This window comes from Fistularia commersonii, chromosome 4 (genome assembly GCF_037954325.1).
Source record: "Fistularia commersonii isolate RoL2024-O1a breed Wild chromosome 4, RoL_Fcom_v1.0, whole genome shotgun sequence".
NCBI lineage: Eukaryota > Metazoa > Chordata > Actinopteri > Syngnathiformes > Fistulariidae > Fistularia > Fistularia commersonii.
The window spans coordinates 9,137,858-9,163,429 of NC_141287.1; the positions used below are offsets into that span (position 1 = coordinate 9,137,858).

A 25,572-nucleotide genomic window follows, 5' to 3' on the forward strand; every position below is an offset into this window, starting at 1 on the left:
TGTCAAAACACTTGAAAATGGTTTAATGATGTTTACAACAAAAGAGAACTGTACATTTACAGTAAAAGATTATTCTTTATATGTGTAGAAAAACAAAAATACAGCAGACAAATGCATCAAAATCTACTATGTATCCTGATTCACATACTTAAAACTCCTACACAATCTTTCAGTTCTATGCCACCATGACTGGAGGCGGCGTTTTTGTAGTTAAATCAGAGCAGTGTCCCTCAGTGTTTTAGTCCATGTTGAAACCAGAACTCTACATTAGAGTGCTGGAAAATCATGATTAGACTGCAGAATAAGAAAAAGGGGGGAATATCGGGGACACATTCCTTTAGATGAACCCAAGCTTCCACTGTGAGTAGGCTAGTTTTACATAATGCATTTCTTGAGTTACACAGACATAATATGTACATGGTTGGCATTTTTTTTTCCTATTTTTCTATCTTGTTGAAAGCCATGGTCACTTGGGCTGTGAACTGATATCACACACATGACACACCCAAAAACATACAAAAATACTATATCTTAACCTACTAAGAGTAAGACAGTTCTGCAATTAGTTCCATGCTGCGACAGAAAAAAAAAAAGATTACAACAAACAAACGAGAAACAGACATTTTTTTCCACGCAAGTTTTTCTCAGAAATATACCAAAATATACATCTAAGCTTTGGAATTACTGAGTCTAGGACTAAAGCCAGTGCTGGGTTTGTCTCTTAATACACATGCTGCAGGGTGGAAGGAAGAAAAGGACAGAGACACAGGACAGAGTGATATCTTTGGTATCTGCATTTGTCAAAAGTTAAATATTTGGATTTTTGCTTTGGGATAGCGCTTGTGAGGTCCTACAACCTCACTTGGAGTAAAGCATTTAACAAAGTGTCACCGAAGCCCGCCGGCCAGAGGTCTGAGCTGGGGGGACACAGTCCATGCAGAGTGACGGACCATGATGCATAGTGTCACAGCTGATCAGAGTCTGAGGTGAAGAGACAATGGCAAAGGGGGGAGCAGGAAAGGAAGGAGGAGGGACACAGCAGTGAGATCTAGTAATCGCAGGATGTGTATTCCTGGAGACAACAGGGTTAAGTCCTGGGACTCCAGTGTACAGATGAGGAAATTACAGACACTGTGAGAGGCAACAGCATTTTCACCTAAAATCCTTGAGAGAAAGAGCATATGGGGAAACAAGTGGATCCTTGCAACAGTGCTCAAAAACAGACATACAGACGGACAGATAGACAGACAGTCCTGAGCATTTACAGTGTGCACAGGATTAACCCTCAGTGTGTATTAACAAACATCCCCCAGCGATCACCAGATTGGTTCCTTTACATGTGTGTTGGAGAAGCCCTCTCAGGCCCGATCAACCCACTCCGATCCCCACTCACAGGCACTGAAACCGCTGCACTGACCAGGCTGAGTGGTTCCACTGGGTGATACACATTCACATGCAAACTCTACACATGGACTGACCACTCAGGGGGGAGCAGAGCGTGCAGCCAGGATTAGATGCTGAGCAGTGAGGCAGGGATGGGCGAGATGGCCTCATTTGTATACAATCAGTTAGAAGTCTTTGGTTAATGTTGTTACCGTGGGAAAGCGAGTGCTGGCTGTGATCGTACACCGCCATGTGGGAAGACAAAAACATACCAGTACCTGGCTAAAAAAATTGTGACAAAAAGCAAACACACAAGATTGTCAAAATGAAAACATACTCTGCTTATATAAAGTCAAGTTGTTGGTTTTTTTAACGTTTGAGAAGGAAAATCTATGAATGTTATTTAAAATTCATACATACATACACAAAAAAAAGAACATTCTCAAGTGAAAAGTCATTCTATACAATGCTAAAATACATCCGTGTGCATCGTAAAGACACAAATCGCGAAAAAGAAATCTAAACATTCCTGACTGGTATGTATTCTGTCTGCCCATTTGGAGGCCTTTTCCACAACCCTTTGGGTGGTGCAGGCATTGGTGGGCTTCTCCAGTGACACCTTTGTGTATTTTTGTCTTTTTTGTGATTTTTTTTTTAATTTTTTATTTTTTCATATTTATTAAGTAGATTAAAGCAGGTTTCACTCAGTGTTGAGTTAGAAATGAGGTATACAACAGCTCCTTTTGCTGTGCCTGGTGCACCTGCACTTTATTCATCGGTGTAATCAACCAGCAAACCTTTGTAGCGGTTTCACAAGAAATCTCAGGATCACATTGTGAAGCTAAAGCATTAAGCAAAGCCAGTGCCAAATAATCAGGCAGCTCGTAAGACATAATTATCCAGATCAAAATGTAACGCTGCTGTTTTGTCATTATCCAAAAGCTGGCTTGACAAAGACTTGCTTCGTAGCTTAGTTCACCAGTAGAGAACCTTCCTCTGGACAAGAAACAAATAATCCATTCCTTTAAAATCATCACTGATAAACATTTGCTGGAAGATGGAAAAATGCACCATAATGGTTTGCAGACTGCTGTCTCTATTCTTTCTTTTTAGGATACTGCACAGACATACATACATACATACATACATACATACATACATACATACATACATGCATACATACATACATACGTAACCAGATACACACGCACCTGCTGGAATTATTAGTAAAGCTTTTCTCACAGGTATCATCAACCTGTCCAAGTCAGACCTAAAAACATAGGTAGCAACGCATAATCATCCCACACTCCAAAATGCCCAAAAGTACGCTGACTTCTTCTCTAACAGTGGACTGGGTGAGCTCAACTCTGAGCAAGAGGTGAAGTTTGCCTCTACAGTGCGCTCTTGCTTGCTTGTTTCTCTCTAACACGCACACATGCACACATGCACGCACGCACGTACGTACGCAAGCACACACGCACACTCACTCACTCACACACAGACAACACACACACACACACACACACACACACACACACACACACACACACACACACACACACACACACCTATGCTACAATGCTCATGTCTTCTACGCAACAATAAGGCATAAATGATAATGTTTATCTTCGTCAAACTAAGAAAGCCAGTGATCTTGCCCTCTCACACTATACAAAACAAAGGCATAAAGTATTACAAAAAAAAAATCAAATGATTGTTAAAGACAACACAGCAAATCAAGTCCACAAAGACTCAACCAAAATAACAGCAAAAAAAAAGAAAAAAAAATCAAATCTATTAGAGATTAAGATACTTCAGAGTCTCCTTTCACCAACCACTAACAGGACCTGTCCATCAGGAGTGCCCTCTCCTGCTGAAAAGACCTCACCAAAAAATGACAGACGCAGGTGTCCACTACTCAGGCACCCCCATTGTGTTAACTATGGTTTCTTTTCTTACTTTTTGGTCTTGACATAAAAAAGGGGGAAAAAAGATACTTTGCAATAATCAAAAAAGGAAGATTTGGGGGAGAATTTAAGTATGATAAACACTACATTCAGTCTTGATAACGTACTGGTTCAAATATAAAATATGAATATCTTACAAGTGTTTATATATATATTTATATGTATAGAATTAAGAAAGTTTGTTTCTCTAATTCTTAAGTCTTTCCTTAAGATAAATATTTCAGTAACATCCTATTGTGCCAATGGCAAAAGGTTCATCTTGCTAGCACACGTTCAACTCTTAAGTAACTACAAACAGCACTGGAACAGGACTGAGTCCTCAAAGACAGGGGAACCAGCAACATGAGCAGCCAGACACCCGCCGAGCTACAAAGAGAAAGGCTTTTACTTTGGCAAGAAGGATCTCAAAATAAAATTTAAACCTGGAAATACCCCATAAATAGTAGTACTAGAAAATAGCAGTAGTAGGTTGTCATTTTATGTATGGTTCCCAAGTATGGTTCATCAGTATAAACTTTGAATGGCAAGCCAGACAGTACTTATACATTCCACACTGTTCTATGCACAGAGGTGTCTCAAGGTGAACCTTATGTTTTAGTGCTGCTGAGGTATATTCATTCAAAATAATTCAACAACAGAAAAAGTTATGCCAGAGAATAACATTTACCAATTTCACTGCTTACATTTCTTGTGATTTAACAAACTATTTAGTAATTTGGAAGCAGTGTAATAATGACTCTTTTGCGTTGGGTTAAGCAAAATGTGGATCAGGACACAGCCAAAATCAGTACTGGGGAGGGTTATCTGGCATGTTTTCCAAACTGGACCTTGGACTGATTTTTGAGAGCAGGTATTCGTTTAATAAAATGCTGGTTCAAAATGGTGGGCATGAGAGGAGGTGAGGTCCATTATCTAATGACAAGATCAATACATTTACATTGTTTTGTCTTGCGTACAGCAGGGTAAAACCACAAAACCTGAATGCACGCTGTCATTAACCCTAAGAGAAGCAGGCATACCTCCCAACAGCTCAACTCCACCAGGACCTTCAGCAGCAAGTTGTTAAAGCTAAGATTCTATGATCCAGCAGCACCACATTAAAAACATTGGGTATGGACCAAAGTGGGAGACAAGTAAAATAATTTGCCAGCAGTGTGGTGAATAGAGATCATTTGGATGGCAACTTGTGTGCTCGGACAGGCACAGCAACGACTGAGCAAAACCACTTTGGTTCAAGCTGTTGTTTTATGGCTGAATATTCTTTGAAAACCAAAAACAAACTAAAATAGAACTTCTTTGTTATTTTTCAAAAATGTCCGAAACTGCGACTAAAATGGCCAGAACCAATTAAAAATGAAACGAACCATCAAATGGCTCATGAAAAAGGATCAGGTGTCAGGCCAAGGCCCCAAAGAAGGAGACCAAAGACGATGAAAGGAAACTACTTTCTCATCCTCCAACCAAGCCAATTCCTCGGTTTTTGGTCAGTTGTGCTGCCAAATAAAAGTTCAGCTATGAGACACATGGTCAAATTAAGAAACAAGGTCATCTTTGGAAAATGATCATCAAAATATTGCATTTCTATATTCTGTTGAGAATGAAGATTTTGTACTCATAAATATATCAAACTAGACTAAGCTACACTGACTACGCACAGCAATTATTTTAACAAATATTTTTGGTATATCTTAAAGTACATAAGCCAGTCAAATGACTGCAGACAAAAAAAAAAGGACAAAAAAGAAGAAACAAATGTCATTCCTCCCAAACCAGGCAGACTGCAGCTCATCAATCCAGTTTTTGGTACAGATACTGTGCACAAGTAGATACAACTGTACTACTATTAAAAAGAAAAAGCAGAAGAGGAAGAAAACAACAACAACAACAACGATACAAAACCCCATTTAGCCAGTGTCACCATACGTTTAGTATGATGACCACCTACAACAGACCACACGGCCTCATGGATCATGCAGTTACTCAGTTCTCAGCACCTGCTTGAGCTGTAGACGACACATGCAGACCTCTACTTCCTACGTCTTGAGCCAAACATGGTGTACATTTTTTTTATCATCCAAAAACCTTCACTCCTACTCTTGACTGCAGGTCTGCAGCTCTTTAAAGCTCTTAATGTAATATTTTCAGTAATTTTCTATCAGTGTCTAAAATCGGCACCATTTTACAGATGCCTGGCAGTTACTTCACCACCAAGGCAAAATGTAAAATTCAGTGTGTCCAGAAAGTGAAACTCGAAGAGACTCATCAGATCCCTCCATTCCTTAAAGCAATTGATAACCTTTATATCGGCCACTTATTACTTGTTTTTAAAGCCTTATAACCACGATTAAAAATTGATAGTTAAATCTTAACTTAATAGACTTACAAAGTTTTGAAAATATCAAAAAATACAGACAGTAAAGATAAAGGAAAAAACTCTAAAATATAACTTTTGATATGATTTACAGAAAGGCCTGTCCAAAACAACTCGAAAACAAAACCAAGGATGGGGTGATACACACATCTCCATTACTGATGAAAATTGTGATATTAGTAGTAAATAAGTTCAGTTTGAATGTTAAGAGGAAAATGCTAAAGTTTTTGGTTAGAAGTATTTCAGAAAAGTTCTCAGTGAAAGAGAAGTACATATATATACAAAATTTTAACAGCGTGATGGTAATAGGGATATCATCCTCCCAGAACTGTGATAAGGTTAATGAGGAGCGGCAGGCCAACAACAGTGTCCATCTGGCTACTGTTTGTGGGGGGGGGAAATACCCAAGAAAAACAAGAAAACAAAACAAACAAAAAAACCCATTTGAGGTTATCTTTTTGGTAAAAGCAAAAGGATTAAATAATAATAGATACAATAGAAAGAATGGTGGATGGTTAGTGGAGCGCAGAGTCTTTATCCAACAATCCTATTCCCTACATGGTGTCAGAAGAAGAGTGTACACCTGATGAGATAGGGCTTGAAATTAGGATGCAGCCTGACTGGCTTCACTGGGCCTTGGAGGCAGTGGTAATGGTCGAGGCTTGCACAGGCACTGCAGTCGTGGTGGCTTGATGAGGACCTTCAGCGGTGACCTGCAGCCCCCCTGCCCCAGCCGACACCAGACTGACAGGGTTACTGGTGAGTAGCGACAAGTTCTGGGGGTTCAGGAAGAGCGGCGTAGTCACCAGGTTGGGTGTGTTACCAGCAGAGGTGTTGGCAAAAAGCAGGTTGCTGCCATCAAGAGAAGTTATGGGGATGGTGCCGCTTGATGCCAGAGCTGAGGACGTGGAATGAGATGATGTTAGTCCATCTAAGTCAGTGGAGGGGCACTGTCACATCATTAGTTCATAATAAATACAAAAAACTAATCAGTTAGCATCCACTGTATCACCGTGGCTCTTACATTGTGGTTGCAACACACATTGCAACGCTAATGCTTGGCAACACAGAATTGTTGCTTTCTTTCAATACAGAAAAGTTTAGATTCATAATCTAATTCACTATCACTGAATAGAGTTCACTGTCTAAAAAATGTTCATTGTTTGTTTTCAATTCTCACAATTTTGACACAAAATAAGATAATAAATGTGAAAAAGATTCCTGAAAAAACAATAGCTCAACAGGAGTAACTATGAAACATTTCTTAGTACCAGATTACTGAAACTATATATTCAAGAGTCAATAAATTAGGCTTATTGGTTAGGTTAAGGTTCTTTATTTAATTCTTCTTAAGTGCTGATGGAAAATGTGGTATTATAGTAAATCTCATCAAGCTAGGAATAAATTCAGTTTAAGTTGTGTATTTGTCATTATTATCAGTGTCTCTTTAAAAAAAAAACGCTCTAAAAGTTATAAACATATTTCTCCTTAACAGTGGAGTCGCAGCTTCAGTGTGCAGAGTGTGACACTTGCGGGTAAATGATACACACCTTGAATGGTGGCCAAGGTGCTGTTACTCATCAGAGCAGGACTCAACGCACTGCCAAGTCCACCAGGGGTCAGACTGAGGAGGGCTCCCCTAAATACAGACGTGAAACAGGTTAAAATAACCAAAAGAGGCCATGAGTAAGTGATATCCACACTTCTGACCATCAGAGGATTTGAGTGAGTGTAGACAATACCAACCCTGGTGTGAACTGAGATGAGGCCATCAGTCCTGGGTTAAGGCCTGCCGCAGCAGCCATGGCAGCAAAGCTGGCGCTAGTTGGCAACTGAGCAGCACTCTGCAATGCCGCAGGCAGACTTGGAGCTGCCATCACTACCTGACCTGTCCCAAGAGTGGTTGCTATAGATGTTGGAGCTTGGGTTACGATAGATTGCGCTTGATTGCCAGCTTTATTATCTGTGGTTGTGGACTGGATACTTGTTGGTGACGAGCTTAAAGATGGCAAGCTGGTTGCTGTAGTGATTAGAGGTGCAGTGGAAATGACGGAGGCTGTATTTGTCGCTCCAACTGTTGTGCCTTTCAAGAGGGAGGGTGGGTCATTTGAATATATTTAGGAAAACAAAATGTAATCTAAATTTAATTTTTTAGGGTGATGAAAGTTCATTTCATAATAAGTAACAAGTACACAGTCAAGCACACACATTTACCTGTGAAAGACAAACTGGAGACGCTGGTACTGGTGAGAGGCACCACCGGATTTACCGTTAGTGTGGTGGGTGTATTAATAGTTGGGCTGCTCACCAGACTCGCTGTGCTGGCCACCTAGACAGAAAAACTATCAATTAAGTACTGCTAGACATTAAGCAAATGCACACAAACACACAAAGACGTGCAAGATTAATAACTGACAATTGCAGCTGTGGGACATGAGATAATCACTCAGAGCTACATCGAGGACAAGGCAGTAAAAAACAAATAAAAAAACTTCTCAAGTATGTATTGCAGACTTTATCCTTCCTCACCAAGGGGCTACTGGGTGAAAAGATGGTTTTGATGGGAGTGCTGCCTCCTCCGCTGTTGCCAGTGCTGGGGGGGTTAATCCTTTTCTCTTTTTGTCGGCGATTGCAGAACCAGACCCGGATCACCTCCTTCTCCATGTTGAGCTGGTCAGCAATCATGGTGATCTCCTCAGAGGTAGGTTTTTGGTTCTGCTTGAAGAGGGCAAAGACGCCAAGAATTCCTTGTCAGCAATGACGAGACTAACTCATTAGCTAAAAATATTTTTTTTCTTCCACATTTTTGATCGAAAAGGTTACGATTAAGCAACAAAAAAGAATACCATGATCACTTAACAAATGTAATGATTATAAATGTTGACTTAATGAGAAGATGCTATCTTCTCTCAACGAATGTTTATATCTGAACCCATTTCTCACCTCCAGAAAGCTCTTTTCTAAGGCCACTCTGATGTTGGTCTCGATACTGGTCCTCTTCTTCCTTCTGCGATTAATTCCCTCAATTCCCATGCCTGGAGAGCCCAGGGCACTGGGGCTGGACAGGGCCTGGTCAGATGTCAGGTTCTCTGCACAAACAGCAGTGACACAAAGGAAAGGAAAGGAGGTAAAGACAAGGTATTGTAAAGATGTACAGCTTGTGTCTGTACAAATGTGCAGAGAATAAAGGATCTACAGATAGCAACCATCACAATTTCGTTTATAAACACAAGCATAAGGTAGGCTCAGGGACAAACCTGCATCGTTTAGCCACTTTTCCAGCAATGGCTTGAGTTTGCACATGTTCTTAAAGCTCAGATTCAAGGCCTCAAAGCGAGAGATCGTTGTTTGGCTGAAGTCATTTCCATACAGCTTCCCCATTGCCAGACCAACATCTCCCTGGTGAGACACAGTACACCAAATTTTAAGATAAATAAAAGAGAGCAATAGCCTGTGTTGCTTAAATACTTAATTATGTTTTTGTAATAATGAATTTGCACATAATTTGTTGGGTGGTGTGAGTGAACTGAGTTTCTGATCATATCTGTGGAATAACTGACAGGTAAACAGTAAGGCCTTCTTGAGCTGACACCTAGCTCCTTCATGAATTGTCTTAGCACATATAAAGGAAGCCACACATGTTGGCCAAAGGCCACTAGCGTATGATGAATATCCAAGGAAAACCTACTCGCCTTGTTTAAGGCTACTTTTCAAACAGCAAAAAACTAAAGCTTTAAGACAGAAGCAAAAAGAACTGGGAAGGCCCCAACAACAAATACGTTGGCACCACCTCACTGATTTCTAGGCTACAAAAAGTACTGAAAAATGAAAAAACAAAATAATCTACTTATTGAATGGTGGTAACACGTAATACTGCGGATGCCACTGAAATGAAACATACAGTCGTATCTAACTTTAGAGGTAATTTTGTCTTCTTCTGTTGCTGGGGTTGTGATCAAACTTCCCCACACAGTTCCAGTAAATGTCAAACTTCAGGTTTTGTTTTTTTCTCATTTATTCTTCTGTGGGGTGTTACTGTAGGTTTTGTCGGTACGTTTGATGTTGTAACTGGTGATGTCACAGAGTAAATACAGATTCTGTATGCCACCATTGATATAATAAAGGCACATAGAACCACCATTCTCACCATTCCAATAAAACATTTGAGTACACAACAAAGGATTTCCGGTCATGGTTTGAGGATCCTCGGCAATCAAATAAGTAGTTGAGATAACATACTATGATTCAATTATAATGCTGAAATACAGAAATGCAAAAAAAGGGTGGGATTTTGAGAGCAAACTGTTTTGTGAGGGATGCCAAGGCACAAATAAGATGCTTTGTCTTCAGATTTAAGTCTGTAAAACATAAAGTTGTACGTAAGCTATGAACAGTACAGTTAGCTTAGCTTCCCATGCCAGGCAATCTGAGGACTTATTTACAACAATGCAGCCCCAGGAGTCTAGATGTCTGATGGGATTTTATTCACATACATGTTGGATTCTTTACAGCTGCCACAAGCCCACTATCTGCATTGGGAAAGATGCTACAACAAATAAACTTCTTCCATCTATAGTGACATGAGCCTATCACTAGAGCTGACGGGACCTCTGTCAGAAGCTGAGAACAAGGCATTTCAAGCTGCACAGCGCAAACAAAATTGTGAGTTCACCATACCTTCATGCTTTTAGAAGACAAACCTCAATTATTGGTCAATAAGTCTCAGCCTTAATTGTTGACCTATACCAAGTTTCTTACAGTGTGATATCTAAATATAAAAATGTGTCTAGTATCCTTTGCAAGTGCAATGTGAAAGACAACACAGTCAGGAGTTCATGTTGATGAAAGTTTTCTGTTATAAATACTAGTATTAGAATTAACTCCACTTTGACTCTCCAAGGGATATATGGCTTAAGTTTAAGATTTATTTATCAACTGTCAAGTATTTATATTTATTTTACACACACCTGTGTGAAGCCCAGTTTAATTCGCCGTTGTTTGAAGGTCTTGGCAAACTGCTCCAGCTCCTCCAGATCACTAGGCTCCTCCAGAGTCGGGGTATCTAACCGTTTGGGGGGTGTTTGACTGAGGGGTAGGGACTGAACAGGGGTGGCAGCTGTTGTGCGAGTTGGAGTTGCAGGCTGAAGGATGCACGATTAAGATCTTTTAGAAAGACTCAAAAAGGTAACAAAATACAGGCAACAGAAACGTTCAGGAATGAAATATAATCAAAATAATGAATTAGGTCAATTCAAAAAGTATTCGCAGACCAGACAGCGAGCAGAATGAGACTGTAAGCAAGGCTGGAACTTCTAAAAATGTATTTCTTATCATGAAAGAGGTCTTTACAACATTATCAACCTGAGTTGCGAGGGTGATGCTTGGTTGTGTTGGCAGGAGGTTAGCTTGGCTTTGAGGTAGTTGAGTTAGAAGACTCTGGGCTTGCAATATGCCTATAAAACAAATAATTAAATGAGGGAAGATAAAGGAAAACCGTTAGAATCACGATTTGATATACAACCCGGTTCCTAATTCTACAAGCTGATCAAACACTGCACCCATTTCGGTGCTTACTCTGCTGGGCTTGCGGTGTCTGTGAGATGATGAACTGGGCAGGTTGCAGTGGTGTCGCAATTGGGTGGCCAGGCTGCACCAGGACAAACTGGGGCAGACTTAGATTCTGCTGCTGAAGCTGCTGAAAGAGACAGATATTAACAATAGAACCATGTTGATACAAAATATAATATCACCTGAATAACACTGCTGGCTAGGTTATGTTAAGGAATATATATATATATTAACTCTATATTTATTTCGATCTTTACTTCTTTATTTTTATATACATTTCTATTTTGATTCTCTCCCACTTGACTCTGTACCAGGAGCTGCTTTCAGTGAGAAGCAATTTCCCCCTGGGGTATCAATAAAGTATTCTGATGGTCTCTTATTGGTGTATGTGACATCAGAAACATGGAGAATACCACCTTGGTATTTGGTTTTCTGTAAATAACATCCCCTATTTTTAGTGATCATTTTTTGGGTTCTGTAAATAACATCCCCTATTTTTAGTGATCATTTTTTGGGTACCAATTCATGAACTTCAATATTCAACCCATAGTTCTGCTTTTCTTTTTTTATTGTGAAAATAACATTGATTATTTAACACTTTAACTTAGGATAATGTGCCAACCAATTTCCAAGCTGATCAATTAACAGTGACAAAACAGCACTCCCCAAAAAGTACAAACAAAAAAAATCACAACACTTTGATCATGAAGTATTTTGACTATGAACACACAATGCAGGTCATATGACCCTGGTGTGCAAGATACTAATAAAATGCAAATAGGTTCATTTGTCATAACCATTGAGATTTCCTCAGATGTTAATTACAGTAATTACAACTGAGTCTGTAAAATGTCTGAAGCGAACATATTATTTCACCCACTGGAAGTGTATTGTGGGGAAGACACTTTACAATGTAAGACTAGATTAAATAGCATGTATTCTCAATTGTGAAGCATTTCTTTATTAAGTAATATTTTATGTTAAGATCTTTGTCTTATAATTTTCCAAAAATTGTATCTGCTGGTTTTGTTTTACTAGTGACATGGACTACTTCATATGGTATTTCCTTTGTGTACTACTCAGCTTTCTTTGACGTAGGTAAAAAACTTTTTTCCATATACACCTCCACTGGCATGGACTCCACGTACAAGCTCTCACAACTCTCTATAGCTGAAATAATTAGAATATTTGAAAGGCTTACTCAAACATTCCTGTCATAATGATTTTATAGGGTGTCATTTTTGCAGTTATTCTGAGTTGTTAGCCAGGAAAAATAACCCATCATTCAATCATTCTATCAAAGTGAATCTGCAATCTAGTCTTCTTATTTGTCATCTCAATAAATCAGGTACATGAGGTCCTGATCAACTAATAATGATTGAGTGACACCAAATACAAAAAATCATGGAGGCAGTAATATTTAAATTAGAGTTTTATGTGTTCTGATGTTTTTAGCCATGAAGAGAATTGATGGGCTGTGCGGAGAGTAGTTTGAGCCCACAACTGCATGATAGATGGTGGTACAGATAAATAAGCATGCAATAGGGAAAAAAAGAATGTTACTACAAAAAACAAACATCTATAGAGATTTAATTAAAAAAAAAAAAAAAAAAAAACACTGGTTGAACAAGAATAACCTGAAGAAATAAAGAAAGAGATGGCAAGGTATATAGTGGAGAACAACTGAAACATTGACTTATTGAACATCAGCAAAAATATTTACAGAGTGGTTTTGGGGGGGGGGTACTTCTACAAATTCTTTCAACTCCTTTTTAGTGGATCACAATCATCCTAATTACTTTCGGGCTAAGTAAATCACAATGCGTATGCTAAATGAACCCATTTGCATTTTTTCTTCCTAGTATCTTGCACACCAGGGTACAAATACACCATACTGCATATTCATCAAGGCAAACATACCTAATGAGCAAAGTGTATTTTTCCCCTTTGAAACACACAATCCCATGTGAGCACTCTCTGTCGATGGGTTTGTGGGAGAGATAACATTCATAGGAATTAAAAATATATATATTGATCTTATTTAGAAAAAAAAGTAACACTGCATATTACAGGGTCTTACAGGAGAGATCTGAATGGGCTGTGACAAGGGTAACTGGGTAATGGGCGTGGCTGCAGAGGCTGAGATACTGGCCCCAGTGGTGCTGTTTTGCTGGCTAGCTGAGTGCTGCACGGCTGCAGCCAGGAGCTGAGCTTGGGCTTGATGGATCAACAGTTGCTGCTGCGCTGGAGTCAGGGTCAACTGCAGAAAATTAAGTGACAGAGGTTACAGAGAGAGGGGGCAAAAGATAAAGACAGACAGAGGAACAGATAGAAAGGAATGAATTTCAGAGGGGGTGTCAGATATTAGAAATAGCATTTACAAAATAATTTTCAAATGCAAGTTGTTGACTTAATTTTGCCTTAATGATACATCAGGTTTGGCTTTGCTAGGTGTGGAACATAAAATATTGAGAACAAGCATGCAAAGCTACAGCGAAAAGAATACATGTTGAAATTCTATTATTCATAATAGTCTTGTCTGCTTGAGGCACATTGAAAATGTTTCAATGCATTTTTAGTTATTGAAACTACTGCTCTTTAAGTTTACCATTAAGCTCTCGAGCACAGATTTCCTTTGGATTGTTTTCTGTTTTTTCTATTTTGTCAGCCACTTTGATTGTACATCTTTAAATGGATGACTTCTTGTGGCAAAAGGACTTGATTTTCTCCAGTTGCCACAAGAAGATTTTGACAAGAATAAACCATGACCTGGATGACTGAAAACCACAGGCATATGGATGACTGTGTAGAGGGTCTTCCTTGCTGCTGATGCAGGCCATAGTGCTGGCTATTATAAATATATAAACAAATATAAATGTATATAAAAATAGTCAATTTAATTTAACTTTTAATTGAAGTACCAAATTAAACTTCAGCTATCAGGACAACAATAAGTCCAGAGAGGCAAATGAGAAAGACTCATGCAGTTGAGCCAGGCACAAGTGCAAATGAGCAAGTTGATAACATTCAAACTCAAATCCACATGCATGGCAAACATTTATAACCACATACAATAAAAGCAGGCACATTCAACCCAAATTATGATTGCAACTACAGGGTAGCCTCAGCAGTAAATGGCAGAAGTTGGATGTGAAATGTTCCCAATATGACATATGGTTGGCCTAATCATGAGGGTACAGGAACACCAAGACCATCCAAACGTGGAGGATTTGGAAGTTAACTGCACAACCACAAAGATGAACAGGCAGACAGGCAGAAGAGACATAAGTCTGTGATACAGCATCATGGCAAGCTTTGTATCACTTCTTCTCCCACATTGTCAGCTATGGTTAATGGCTCCAGGTGTCACCACAGGCACATCTCTCCAAACAAGGTTTTAACTCAAATCATTCAGGCCACTTACTCCAGCAATCTGTCCCCCTGCCAACATGAGCTGGGTTTGAGGCAATACACTCTGCTGGACGGAGGTTGGAAGAGCATTCGAGTCTTCCAAATTAGACTAGTGAAGGTAAAGCAAAGAGTATGGCTTAGAGGAAACCTTCTCTCTTCATGTGATGAATTGGATTTTTTTTTTTTTGTAAATTTGTGAAACAATTTTAAATTCACATAAAAGCCTTGCAGGTCAAATTTCATAGAATCTCTGCTATTCGCTACAATCCCCAGAATGAGCCTTTAGTCTTTGGCCAGGGCGGAGACTTTAATTAAAAAGAAGTGAGACAGCGGGTACTTAAAATGTGCTGCAGCCTTCAGAGACAATGAAAGTGAAGGAAGGGAGGGGAGATTTGAGATGCTAATTAAAATAACTGTTATGCAGTGCATGTAAATTCTGCACAGATTTGCATATTCTTGGCCATCTGTTTCCGGGCAACCGCAGAGCAGTTAATTAGCATACAGGGTTGATTAATCTGCCTTGTTGCCAGGCGACACCAAGAGAGCCAGGCTCATTTAAATGAACTCTTTCTGCATGTGCATGTGAGTACAGATGAGCAAACCTCTATTTAAATCCAATTCGTTCTACCACAATACAATTATATACAATAGTTTATATAGAAAATGATTTTATTAGTCAGTTATCATGTTAGGTTGTTATGTGCACTTAACATGTTACCTGTTGGAGGAGGGCTTGTGCATGTGCATTGGTGATTGCACTTGTGGTAGGCACCGTCTGCCTTGGAAAGTCCAATCCATTGGTTTGGATTCCTGCACTCAAACATTTTTTTGTTAGAGTTGTACAGAGATTTTTTACAAGATGTAACAGGTTAAGCACCCAAACTTGCACCACAACAAATATCTGCAATGACAATAGTAATTCATCTAAGCTGCATAGATTAGTTTCTATCAAGCCTTGTGACACAGAACTAAAATGAAAACTACAGTTTTATTGTTAAGTTGGAAGCAGAGTATCACCAATATTGATTTCATAACAGAATGACAATATCCTCATGTGAATGTTTGAAGGTTTATTTTTAGTTGATAACCATTTGCATCACAGAATCACTGGGGCACTCAGACATTGCAAATGCATGAAGCACTCAGTACATGAGGGAAACACTTCAAGATAGACTAAAAAATGTTCATCCCCTAAAGGAAATCTGCTGACTTTTGAAAGCTTGTTTTTTATATGTCAACAGGAGTGATACAATGATGGATGGTTGGGAGATCTGAGGTGTAAATTAAATGGTTTTAAATTTGAAACCTGTTGATTGACTAAGCACAACTCGTCAAAGTAGATATAAAATAAGCTGAAAGCCACTCACCGGTGTTTCTGTCACCAGTCTCCATTGCACATTTAGTAGGTTCAGTCTGATTATTCACTTTTGCATCTGGAAGAGGCAGAAAGAGACAGAATGACATCCTCACATTGACAACCAGTTGAAGCTACATTCGAGCACTCTTCTCTCTAATGCCTAAAAACATATCCAGAAACACTGTTAACTCCACAATTATACATCAAAACCCATTGCATGTACAACATTATAAACAACAGACTTGATCACCAGCATAAACATCACACTGGCAAAACTGACGTCACACAAGCACAAAAACATACTTCAAAAGGGGTAACAAAGCAAAAATAGGTCCCAGCTAAGCTCCATTCCAACCTCATCAAAAACTCACCCGCTTTTGCTCCACCTGTGTTTTCTAGCATGGTTTCAGAGCCTATCAATAAAATTGCTTCTGCAGGGCAAACCCACTGACAGGGTGTCCAGCACTTTGTTCCTCCTCCCACTCTTCCCCGTCTTCACTCTCCACTGGTCAGTGTTCAGAGTTCAACACGACCAGAGGAGCACGAACACAGTAGTACTGTCCACCACACGGTTCACTGAATAAGACTGGGATAAGCACACTGGGATAGCCAACAGGGTTTAGGCAAACAGCTCTCTAACTCTGCACTCTTTCTCATTTCTTTTCTTATAGCTCTGCCCCCCTCTCTGCTATGGTGCAATTGCTCTCCCTTGTCCTCTCCCTCTCTCTCTCTTGTGTGCCAAGATTGTCACTACTTCTGAAAAAGTTCGGTCTCTCCCTCTCTTACTGGAATGAAACAAACGACAAGTGCAGCTGGCAGCCTCCTCCAACTCTGCTCCCCCTCCAACTCTATAATGAAGCATAATCAGTATTCAGCTGATTAAAGCCGTATGCAAATCCTCCTCTTCCTTGTTAGCAATGCAAGCCTTTGAAGTCCTGCGAGCGACGCATTTCACACCGGGATGAAATGAAAGCTTTCTGCATAATTTAAACCCCTATAAATATTTATCAGCTCATTAGCATATTAATTGGATGGCTTTTGGAAGACGATAAAAAACAGGGGAATAAGAACGACGGAGAAAGCGCTCAAACCATCACTCAGAGCAGCAGTGGGAGGGGAGGCCGCAGCACACGACCAATTATTGTGCAAGCGCATTGCTAAAAATTAATTAGCTAAGAGCAGGTAAAGGGCTAAAGCTATCCCAGAATGCAGTGTGAGGCCTGTAGGCAATGCTTTAGTCATATTAGTGGGGCATACTGCATTAATAAAAAAAAAGGCCATGATTGCTCATTCGCAGCATCTCCAGACGTCACAGGGACAAGGACTAGCTCCTAAAAGTGCAGGATGGTGGGGTGTGAGTGGGAGGGGGACTCGCTCAATCGGAAATAAATAACTCCACATTAATCCATCACAAGCCTGTCATTACAGCGAGACCCCCTGTGGCTAAAGCATTCCAAAGTGAGAAACTACAGCGAGTGGGTGGCGAGCAGGTTGCTGTCTGTGTTTATGAAGTATTTGGGGATTAGCATATTTAGATTAGCTTTACATTCCATTAGTATTTCATTTTCAAGCCCTTTTAAAATTCTCTTTCACAAAGTTTCTGAGAGTTTACACAGTGGGGAAAGAGCCTGACTATAGTGCAGCACATGTGTCCAGTGAATCCGAATGGAATGCATGTCTCCATTGTGGTCCACAGGGGATGGGGCTTAGCTACTAATACCACTACAACTTCTCATGCCTTTCTCTAATCAACATCTTCAATTAAATCTCTGTCTGCCAAATAGCATTTGCATGGCATTTGACCAAAATTAAACAATATCAAGCAGACATGGAAGCATTATCAGGATATGCTGAAAAAACACAGACCCCCATCAGACACAGCATTCTGTCAAAACAGGACACGCATCTTCAGTCAGCAACCAATGTTAGTCGCAATCGGTCAGAAAGTGAGCCTAAACCAGTCATTCATCTCCCTTTCCAAAATGTTATCTGGTGAGTTTAACAGGCCCTTTAAACTTCAATGATCTTGATCATCTACCTGTTCTAAAAAAAACTCCAGTGACCTTTAGTTACTGCCAAAGACAACAGTAACGGGCATTACATTTAATTCCACCCCTTGCTGTTTTGCAAACTGCACAAGGTTAAGCTGGACAACGGCCTTTTGTTTAAATGACATCTGCAGAGCATACACACTTGTGTGTAAAAAAAAAAAAAGAACATTCAAATCAGCTTGAACTAGGGTTCAAAAAATTAGCTGGCTCTGATCTCTTCAGTAATCACATCATATAGCCAAGCAGGAAAACAAAGAAGACATGAATGCAGCAGTAGTCATCAATAGTGCACCTCAAACATCTAGAGTTACTTGGTTGAATGGTTTGAAAACCCAGCAGTGGAACAATGCATTAGACACTTATCATGCATGGAGAATTTTAAATAGGTATCTCATTAGCAGTGTTATATGGGATGGCTGGCTGAATACTGGAGAGCAGTTAATGTGAGTAAGGAGATTCAACATGAGACAGAGGAAAACTTAATTAGCACATCCACATTCTCAACTACCTAGACTCTCTGTGATACACACAGAATACATCAAGACAACTTGTCTTGCTCTGGACCAGCCCAAGCAAGTCCAATCACTGAGCCGACTCAGAATACGCAGGATGTGTGATCACACTAGATAACCTTGAAAGTTTAGGAAATGAACAACAAAGCACTATGAAATGTCCTTGCCCATTGCAAGCACATTAAAAATATCAAAACACTTTGGAATAGCGCACATGATGTACTGTACTTTTAAAAGTACATTAAACCTTTCTTGATAAAAAATTTGCATTTGCAGCTAAAATAATCTTGAGAAATACAGATATACGTATACAAACACAAAAAAATTTTTGGAAAAACATATGACAAATATCCTATATATCAGTTAAGATGTGCATCTTATTCTGGGATGGAGGGTGCTAGAATTGCACATGCAGCACCAGCCTGTCAGCGGTCTAACAGAAACACTGATAAAATCAAATTTACACAAGACTAATTTATAGAATAATAATAGTCACCATTTCATGTGGAACAAACTAAACATGTATAATAATGTAGTGGGTTAAAGTACAGTAATAGCTATGTGGTACTCGACTGTGCATTGGCTCATAGTCCATTTGAGGTCAGGTAAAGACATCTGGGCTTTATGGACAGTTGAGTTTATACTCTGATTTTTACTGCAGAGGTACATTTAAGTCCACGATGACATATTTCAACCTGTCTGGGCTGAGACACTAATATGAGGTAACGGTTCTATTGTCAATAACATCTACAAGCTGCAAGGAGATGCTTTATATTTCAAAAGTTAAATCCAGTGTGCCTTTTCTTGATAAGTTAACCAATCACTTTGAAATAAAAAAAAAGTGATGAATGTATTCTGATTTTTTTGGAGTCTAAGACATGAAAATCATACAGGTGATTTTTTTTCAATACATTTTTGATATATTGTGAATTATTGGTTAATTCCATGATGTACAATACACAAAAATCTGTTTCTATCCACCCTGGAAATATTGAAAATGTAATTTCTATAAATAAATACTTGAGCTTCTATGAAGACACAATGATGAAATAAACTAACAGGTAACATACAAACAAATGTCAAAAAGTTAAAAGAAAATTACATTAAAAAAATTGCAAGTTGCCAAGAAAACACACAAAATTATCCCACATCAGCCTGAAAATGACAACAACAACAAAAAAGAAATCAAGAGACAGAATAGTAAAATTACCAAAATGACAGAAAGCTTCAGAATTGAAGAAAACCAACTTTGTTTTACAATATCTTAGTTATTGGGACAGTCAGAGCAAGGTTGCTACATCATATTGCTACATTTTTGTCAAAGGCAATATAGTTTCAGCCTATCAGAAAAATGTGAATAAACATGGAATTTAAATCATTTTTATGGAAGGACTTTTTAATTTACATCTCAGATGATTCAAGGACTTAAAGTTTTTATTGCCTTATGCGCAGTAAGGAAACATGCTACCGTGTACAATTAAAGTCTTTCTTTGCTGTCCACAATGAATGCCTGACAGTATAACATGGCATATCCTGCTCTTCAATTAAACTGACTTTTGAATATGGTGATAGTTTTTCCCCCATTTCACCCAAAATTATGCTGTAGTCATTAAATTAAATCAGGTCAGCAGCTAAATACAGGACGCAGGAGACAGCACTAATGTAAGCGACTGTAGAATCTCTGGGGCAGTCATTAACAACTGCCTAACAGGTAGGTGAAAATATTTAACTTGAGTGAAGTTTCCAGAGGTAGGAGGAATTCCATTCCATTCAATCAGCCAAAGCAGGTCAGACATGAGTCTAACCACACAACAGTGGTGCAGACAACCAAATTCACTCAAATCAATATCGAGCTTTGTTTTTAATGCCCCTTTTATGCAGTCATGGGGTGGAGTGGCTCAGGTGCTTATAGCAGTCTACTTGGAAGCGAAAATGGCCGGTTTGATTCCTGAGCTACTTTTAACCTGTTAGTGTAGTTGAGCTGTCGCTGAGCAAACACTGATCCCCTAACTACTCCCTAGGCACTGCTTAGTGGCAGCCCACTGTTCATGGTTCAGCCATAATGCAGAGGACAAATTTTGCTGATGTGCTGAAATGGGATAAAGGGATTTTTTTTCTCGTCTTAAAATATTAGCACATTAATGCAGCCGCACAGCAATGACTTGGACATTTTTAATGTGAATATTTGATTCAAAGCGTGTCACTTTTCAGGCTACCCACTGTAAACAGTGGTGTGGTTAAAAAAAACAAAAACAAAAAACAACTGCATGTTTACATTTGTTATTGATAGTGATAGACATGTGAAAGACACCACGTCAGTTATTAAAACAGTCACTCATCTCTACTGACGATCTATCTCCTAACAAAATTGCATTTGGTAGCTCCAACAATGAACTCCAACAATTTACAGTGTGTGACACAGTAGTTAGAAAGTAGAACACTGACTGAGCCCCTGACTTAAACAGGTCTCTGTGAACAAAAACATCTTGCACATTAATAAATGCTGTATTTTGCCTCTCTAAATTTTGTACCTCTAAATTCCAAATCCTCCATGATATCGAAATCTTAAATCTCTAGTTGTATCTATCAATGTTTCCCCAAAGTATAAATTGTGAATGTGTGGAAAGTAAGTATTTCCGAAAGAATTAATCAGTTCCTTCTTGTCTTTTATCCAACTATCTACTATATTTTGGTGTGAGCGCTTAAGGGTTTGCATGGTTGGGTCACAAATGACTCAATCTGCCACAGATCAGCAGAGACAAGTGGTTATCTGTTTGGCACACAACATACATCTATAATTAGTTATGATTTTTTTTTCTCATCCACTATAGAAAAGCTTGTCTTACTGAAGCCTTCATGCAGGCCCCGTCAGTACTCCGAGATGGCATGTCCTGAATTTATTACTGCCAATAATGCATTATTCATAACAACTGTGTTTACATCAATGAATATTCATGATGGAACTACAAGGCTAGAATGAGGGTGGAACTGTAAAACTGATTAAATGTGAAAAAGAAGTGTGTGAGGATGCAAATTTATTTCTCATCTGTTCTTTAAGTTAAATACTTAACTTAAGTACATTTTTATGTGAGACTTTATTGAAAGTGAAAATAGAGCAATGCAGTAGGACAAAAAAAAGAGACAATGTAGGAACATTGATTTAACACTGAATTATATAAAATCATTTTTTTTACCTTTAGAAATGTAAGACTTTTTTCTTTTAACTTGCAATAAAACAAAAGTGTATACAATTGTTGATTAACTTTTTGGTATTTTTGACTAGCATTGTGTAAGCTGAAACTAAATTTAGGATTCCTAATACACATGTTGATAAATTTAATCAAAACAAGTCAACCACAAGTTTCAAAGTCTTCTTCAAGGAGAGATGTCTTTCTTGCCACTGCACCTTAACTCATCATGGTCTGAGCCAGTTGCAGACGTCTATTTTTAATATATAGTAACCATGCATGGATTCTCTGTTTCTGTGCAAGAACCAGTTTACTGCAAGGTCAAACTTTACCAAACTGTTCAGCAAAGCAAAGCCTATATGGCACAGCAACAGATCACACAATTTCCTTAAATTTGACTATATGGTAAACTGAACCAAATAGAGAAGACTGAAACGGTCCTATCAAGCTGTGTCTTGCCCAGTCATGAAACCTGCAGAGAGAATCGTAAGAAAGTAAGAATGCCTGTTATTAATGTGCCTTCCGGAAGTGGGCCTCACCACCCCTCCCACTCACACCCCCGTAGGGGGAACACAGGTATGATCTTTGTATACCGTCTTTGTACCTAAGTTTACAGCCGAGGTGATCACTACTGTAGCAGCTGATGGTGAGAAAGATTAAACCCCGCGGTGACAAGTGCAACAAAACATTACACAAATACATTTGATATTATAATGAGGTGGAAGAGCGGTTTTAGTTCCGAGGATCAGCACCACAGTAGACTGCACCCACTTCTTCCAAGTCAATAAGTGCCGGGCCCCACCTCAAACAAACATTTCACGGCATAAAGTTAGCCGGTGGGAGAGAAACCACACCTTCGCTTGAGCCACCGTTAACTAAATGCCAGTGTGAAGTTGGCCTCCACACGACTGGACCAAGTTTCGAGAAATGAAGCCAGTTTGAGTCTGATGGACCAGACTAAAGTTCGAACGACGATGCTCGGTTTTCCGCGCGTCCTTCGCTCACACAGTGTTGTGTTTACAAGCACTGACTGTGCCAGATGAACCTCAGCTCCTCGTCGGTTTATGGAATATGCTGAACTCCGCACTCTGGTTCAGGCCCGCATGAATAACACAACAGGCTACTGTAGCTCCACTGCGCCGAGCACAAAAGGCTGAAGGGAAAAAAAGCTCCGCTATATTATCACATCGAGCAGAGGCAAGCCGAGCCAACACGATAGTGCACAAAATACCACTTTGCGACGTTTTACTATATTTTCCCCAGGGTAAAATCACTTAAAATAGATGCTAGCGCAGCCTCAGCTCGACTCACTAAAATGAATATGCAAACCTCTTTCAAAAGCTTCGCACCACTGTGCATCAACACAAAGCCCAGCGCTAGCAGCGAAGCTAACGCTAGCTTGCTAGCATTTTCATTTCAATCAAACTGTCTTGTGTCAAATATCTAAATATGTCATAGATGAATCAGGGTAACGTCGGTGATTATTAACAAAATATGCTAAATTGTATTTGTCGGCAGACGTATGAATATGTAGCGGCGTTCAGCCGTCTAATCACACAAAGGGGGGAGGCATGTTTCCATGTAATTTGTCGTCGTACTGCAATAGCTCGTTTCCTGCTATGTCAAATTACAGTTGACTAGCAATGAATAACTAAAACAGGGCCGGTTACCAATTCTATTCTGTTAGTCAATCTGCGCTTCATCTGTATTTCGTTTATGATAAATTGTACCACGGTTTGAATATGAGTATGAATATGTAAAATGCTGTAATCATTACCTGGTCCTGAACTCTCATCTTGACTCGCTGCTCCTCCGTCCGCCATTTTGAATATTTAACCCGAAATCCCATCCCTGAGCCTGCCTGTGTTACACAGACAGAAACACGCGCACACGCACGCACACGCGCGTACACACCAATACACGAGAGCGCGCATGAATCAAAACTGTTGAGATTGAAGTGTGTGTGTGCGTGTGTGTGTGTGTGTGTGTGTGTGTGTGTGTGTGTGTGTGTGTGTGTGTGTGTGTGTCTGTGTCTGTGTCTGTGTTGGGGGGGCTGTATCTTATTTACATACTTAAATAATAATATGAATTTGGACCGGGAAGGCAAGGGTAACTAACAGAGATATGGTTAAAACCAATCTTTCACCTTCCACGTTAATCCTGAGGAAATAGTCTTTTTAACTGAATTAACAGATAATTCTGACTTCTTCTTGACAGAGGAGAAAGTAGATCCCTTCTCCTCGATTTAAAAATAAAACTATTTTTCAGAAGTGGCCACGTGCTTACTTTGATCATAACCCTCCCCTTATATTCAATTCCTCAATGACTCAGTGACTTTGTTGGTCTTTTTGCAAATAAGTCGTAAATGAATTGGATTACAATAGCTGATCAACTAAAATTAAAGATCAGTTGGATTTTTCAAGTGCATCCCATCTTACAGAGTGTTTGCCGTTTTCAACTGTCTCTACAAGAAGAGTTAATGAAATGTATAACACCGGTCATTAAGTCTAAAGCATGTTACCACCATTGTGGAGTTTACACAGTAAACATATATTCATCGCATATTTACTTTCGTCGTGATAAAGTGGTCAGTCAGTCTGAAAGTCCGGGAACTTAAAATTCCACAGTTGATAAAAATCCAAAAGTCTCTTCTTCATATTGATTGATCAGTTATTTCATTGAGAAAGTTATTATCTCAATGTCAGCTAAAATGGATCCTGCAGTCCCAAATGCTTCTCTCAGTTCCTTTTCATTTTTATCCAACAAGATGACCTAAATCTCATCATGAATGCTCTTTATGAAATTTTCAATCGATAATTGTTTGTTTTGCTGAAGTCATTTACATTAACTGATTATTGTTTAAATCTGTATTTTTCTTTCAGGCTTGCACAGTAAAGAGCTATTTATCAAGATAAAAGCAATCAACAATTTTACTTGATTGATTTAGTATGTTTGAATCAAGAGGAAGGGTTTATTGTTTTGTTGGGTGTGTGTTGCTGGGTGTGATTGTGTATTCTGCCGAAATTGAGGGGAACTTGAAAGCAGCCATTTGAAAATACAAAGGTGAGTGTTGATGATGCCGAGGTGATTGGCCATGAAGGCCAAACAACAGTTAGTCTGCCTCTGCACAAGACACTGTAAACCGTTGCACTATAAGGAAAACCATTATTTGTAGAAAAATATTATTTCTACTGGTCATGACGCTATCTATCGATATGGGTCTATTTATGGTATCCAAATTTGGGATGTTTATGTCTGTGAAAAGTCTGTCCTCCCTGGAATACAATGAGGTGTGTTTCTCTTGGAATGATCAACATGGCTGAAAAAAATGGAAGTGAAAACCCCAACACAGTTCTGTTCCAAAACAAACTAGTTACTTAAAAACATCCCCCCAGCTAAATCTGAGTTGAATTCCATACTGGTTATGTGTAATTTCCAGAAAAGAGACTCAAAAGTCTTCAGGATGTTATTCCCGTCCTTACAATCTCTTGATAAATTCGGGGCCTCATTATAAATAGAAAATATGTTGTAAAATATTACAGCAAAGACCTATGAATAGGAAACAGGGATGTCATTTATTTACACCAGTAGCATCCAAACAGATGAAGACTAATTAATCTTTCATCCTGCGAAACTATTTTGCACTGGTATGTGATGAGGATCTATTGTTTTTGCTCCAGTTTGTGTATCATTTCTAAATCACATGAAATCCACTGTGAGTTTTCACTTCCTCCCACATATTTAAAGTGAAAGATTCAAACTGT

At 39.1% G+C, this 25,572-nt stretch overlaps 1 protein-coding gene across 2 annotated transcripts; it reads right to left on the bottom strand.

Moving 5' to 3' along the window:
• On the bottom strand, positions 1–23,631 carry LOC147234595 (POU domain, class 2, transcription factor 1-like). Of its 2 annotated transcripts, XM_086145147.1 has the most exons (15): positions 23,586–23,631; positions 16,068–16,133; positions 15,419–15,510; positions 14,714–14,809; positions 13,370–13,549; positions 11,296–11,413; positions 11,083–11,174; positions 10,689–10,862; positions 8,979–9,120; positions 8,665–8,810; positions 8,251–8,439; positions 7,936–8,050; positions 7,468–7,804; positions 7,272–7,360; positions 1–6,619 (listed from the first exon to the last, which is right to left on the bottom strand). In XM_086145147.1, exons 1-15 carry the CDS (start codon positions 23,629–23,631, stop codon positions 6,348–6,350), a joined length of 2,154 nt encoding a protein of 717 aa, XP_086001273.1. In that variant the 3' UTR covers positions 1–6,347. The 2 variants fall into 2 exon arrangements, with proteins under 2 accessions (XP_086001273.1, XP_086001274.1); XM_086145148.1 differs by lacking the exon at positions 14,714–14,809 and having other exon boundaries at positions 11,296–11,416.
• Between the last annotated feature and the right edge of the window lie 1,941 nt (positions 23,632–25,572).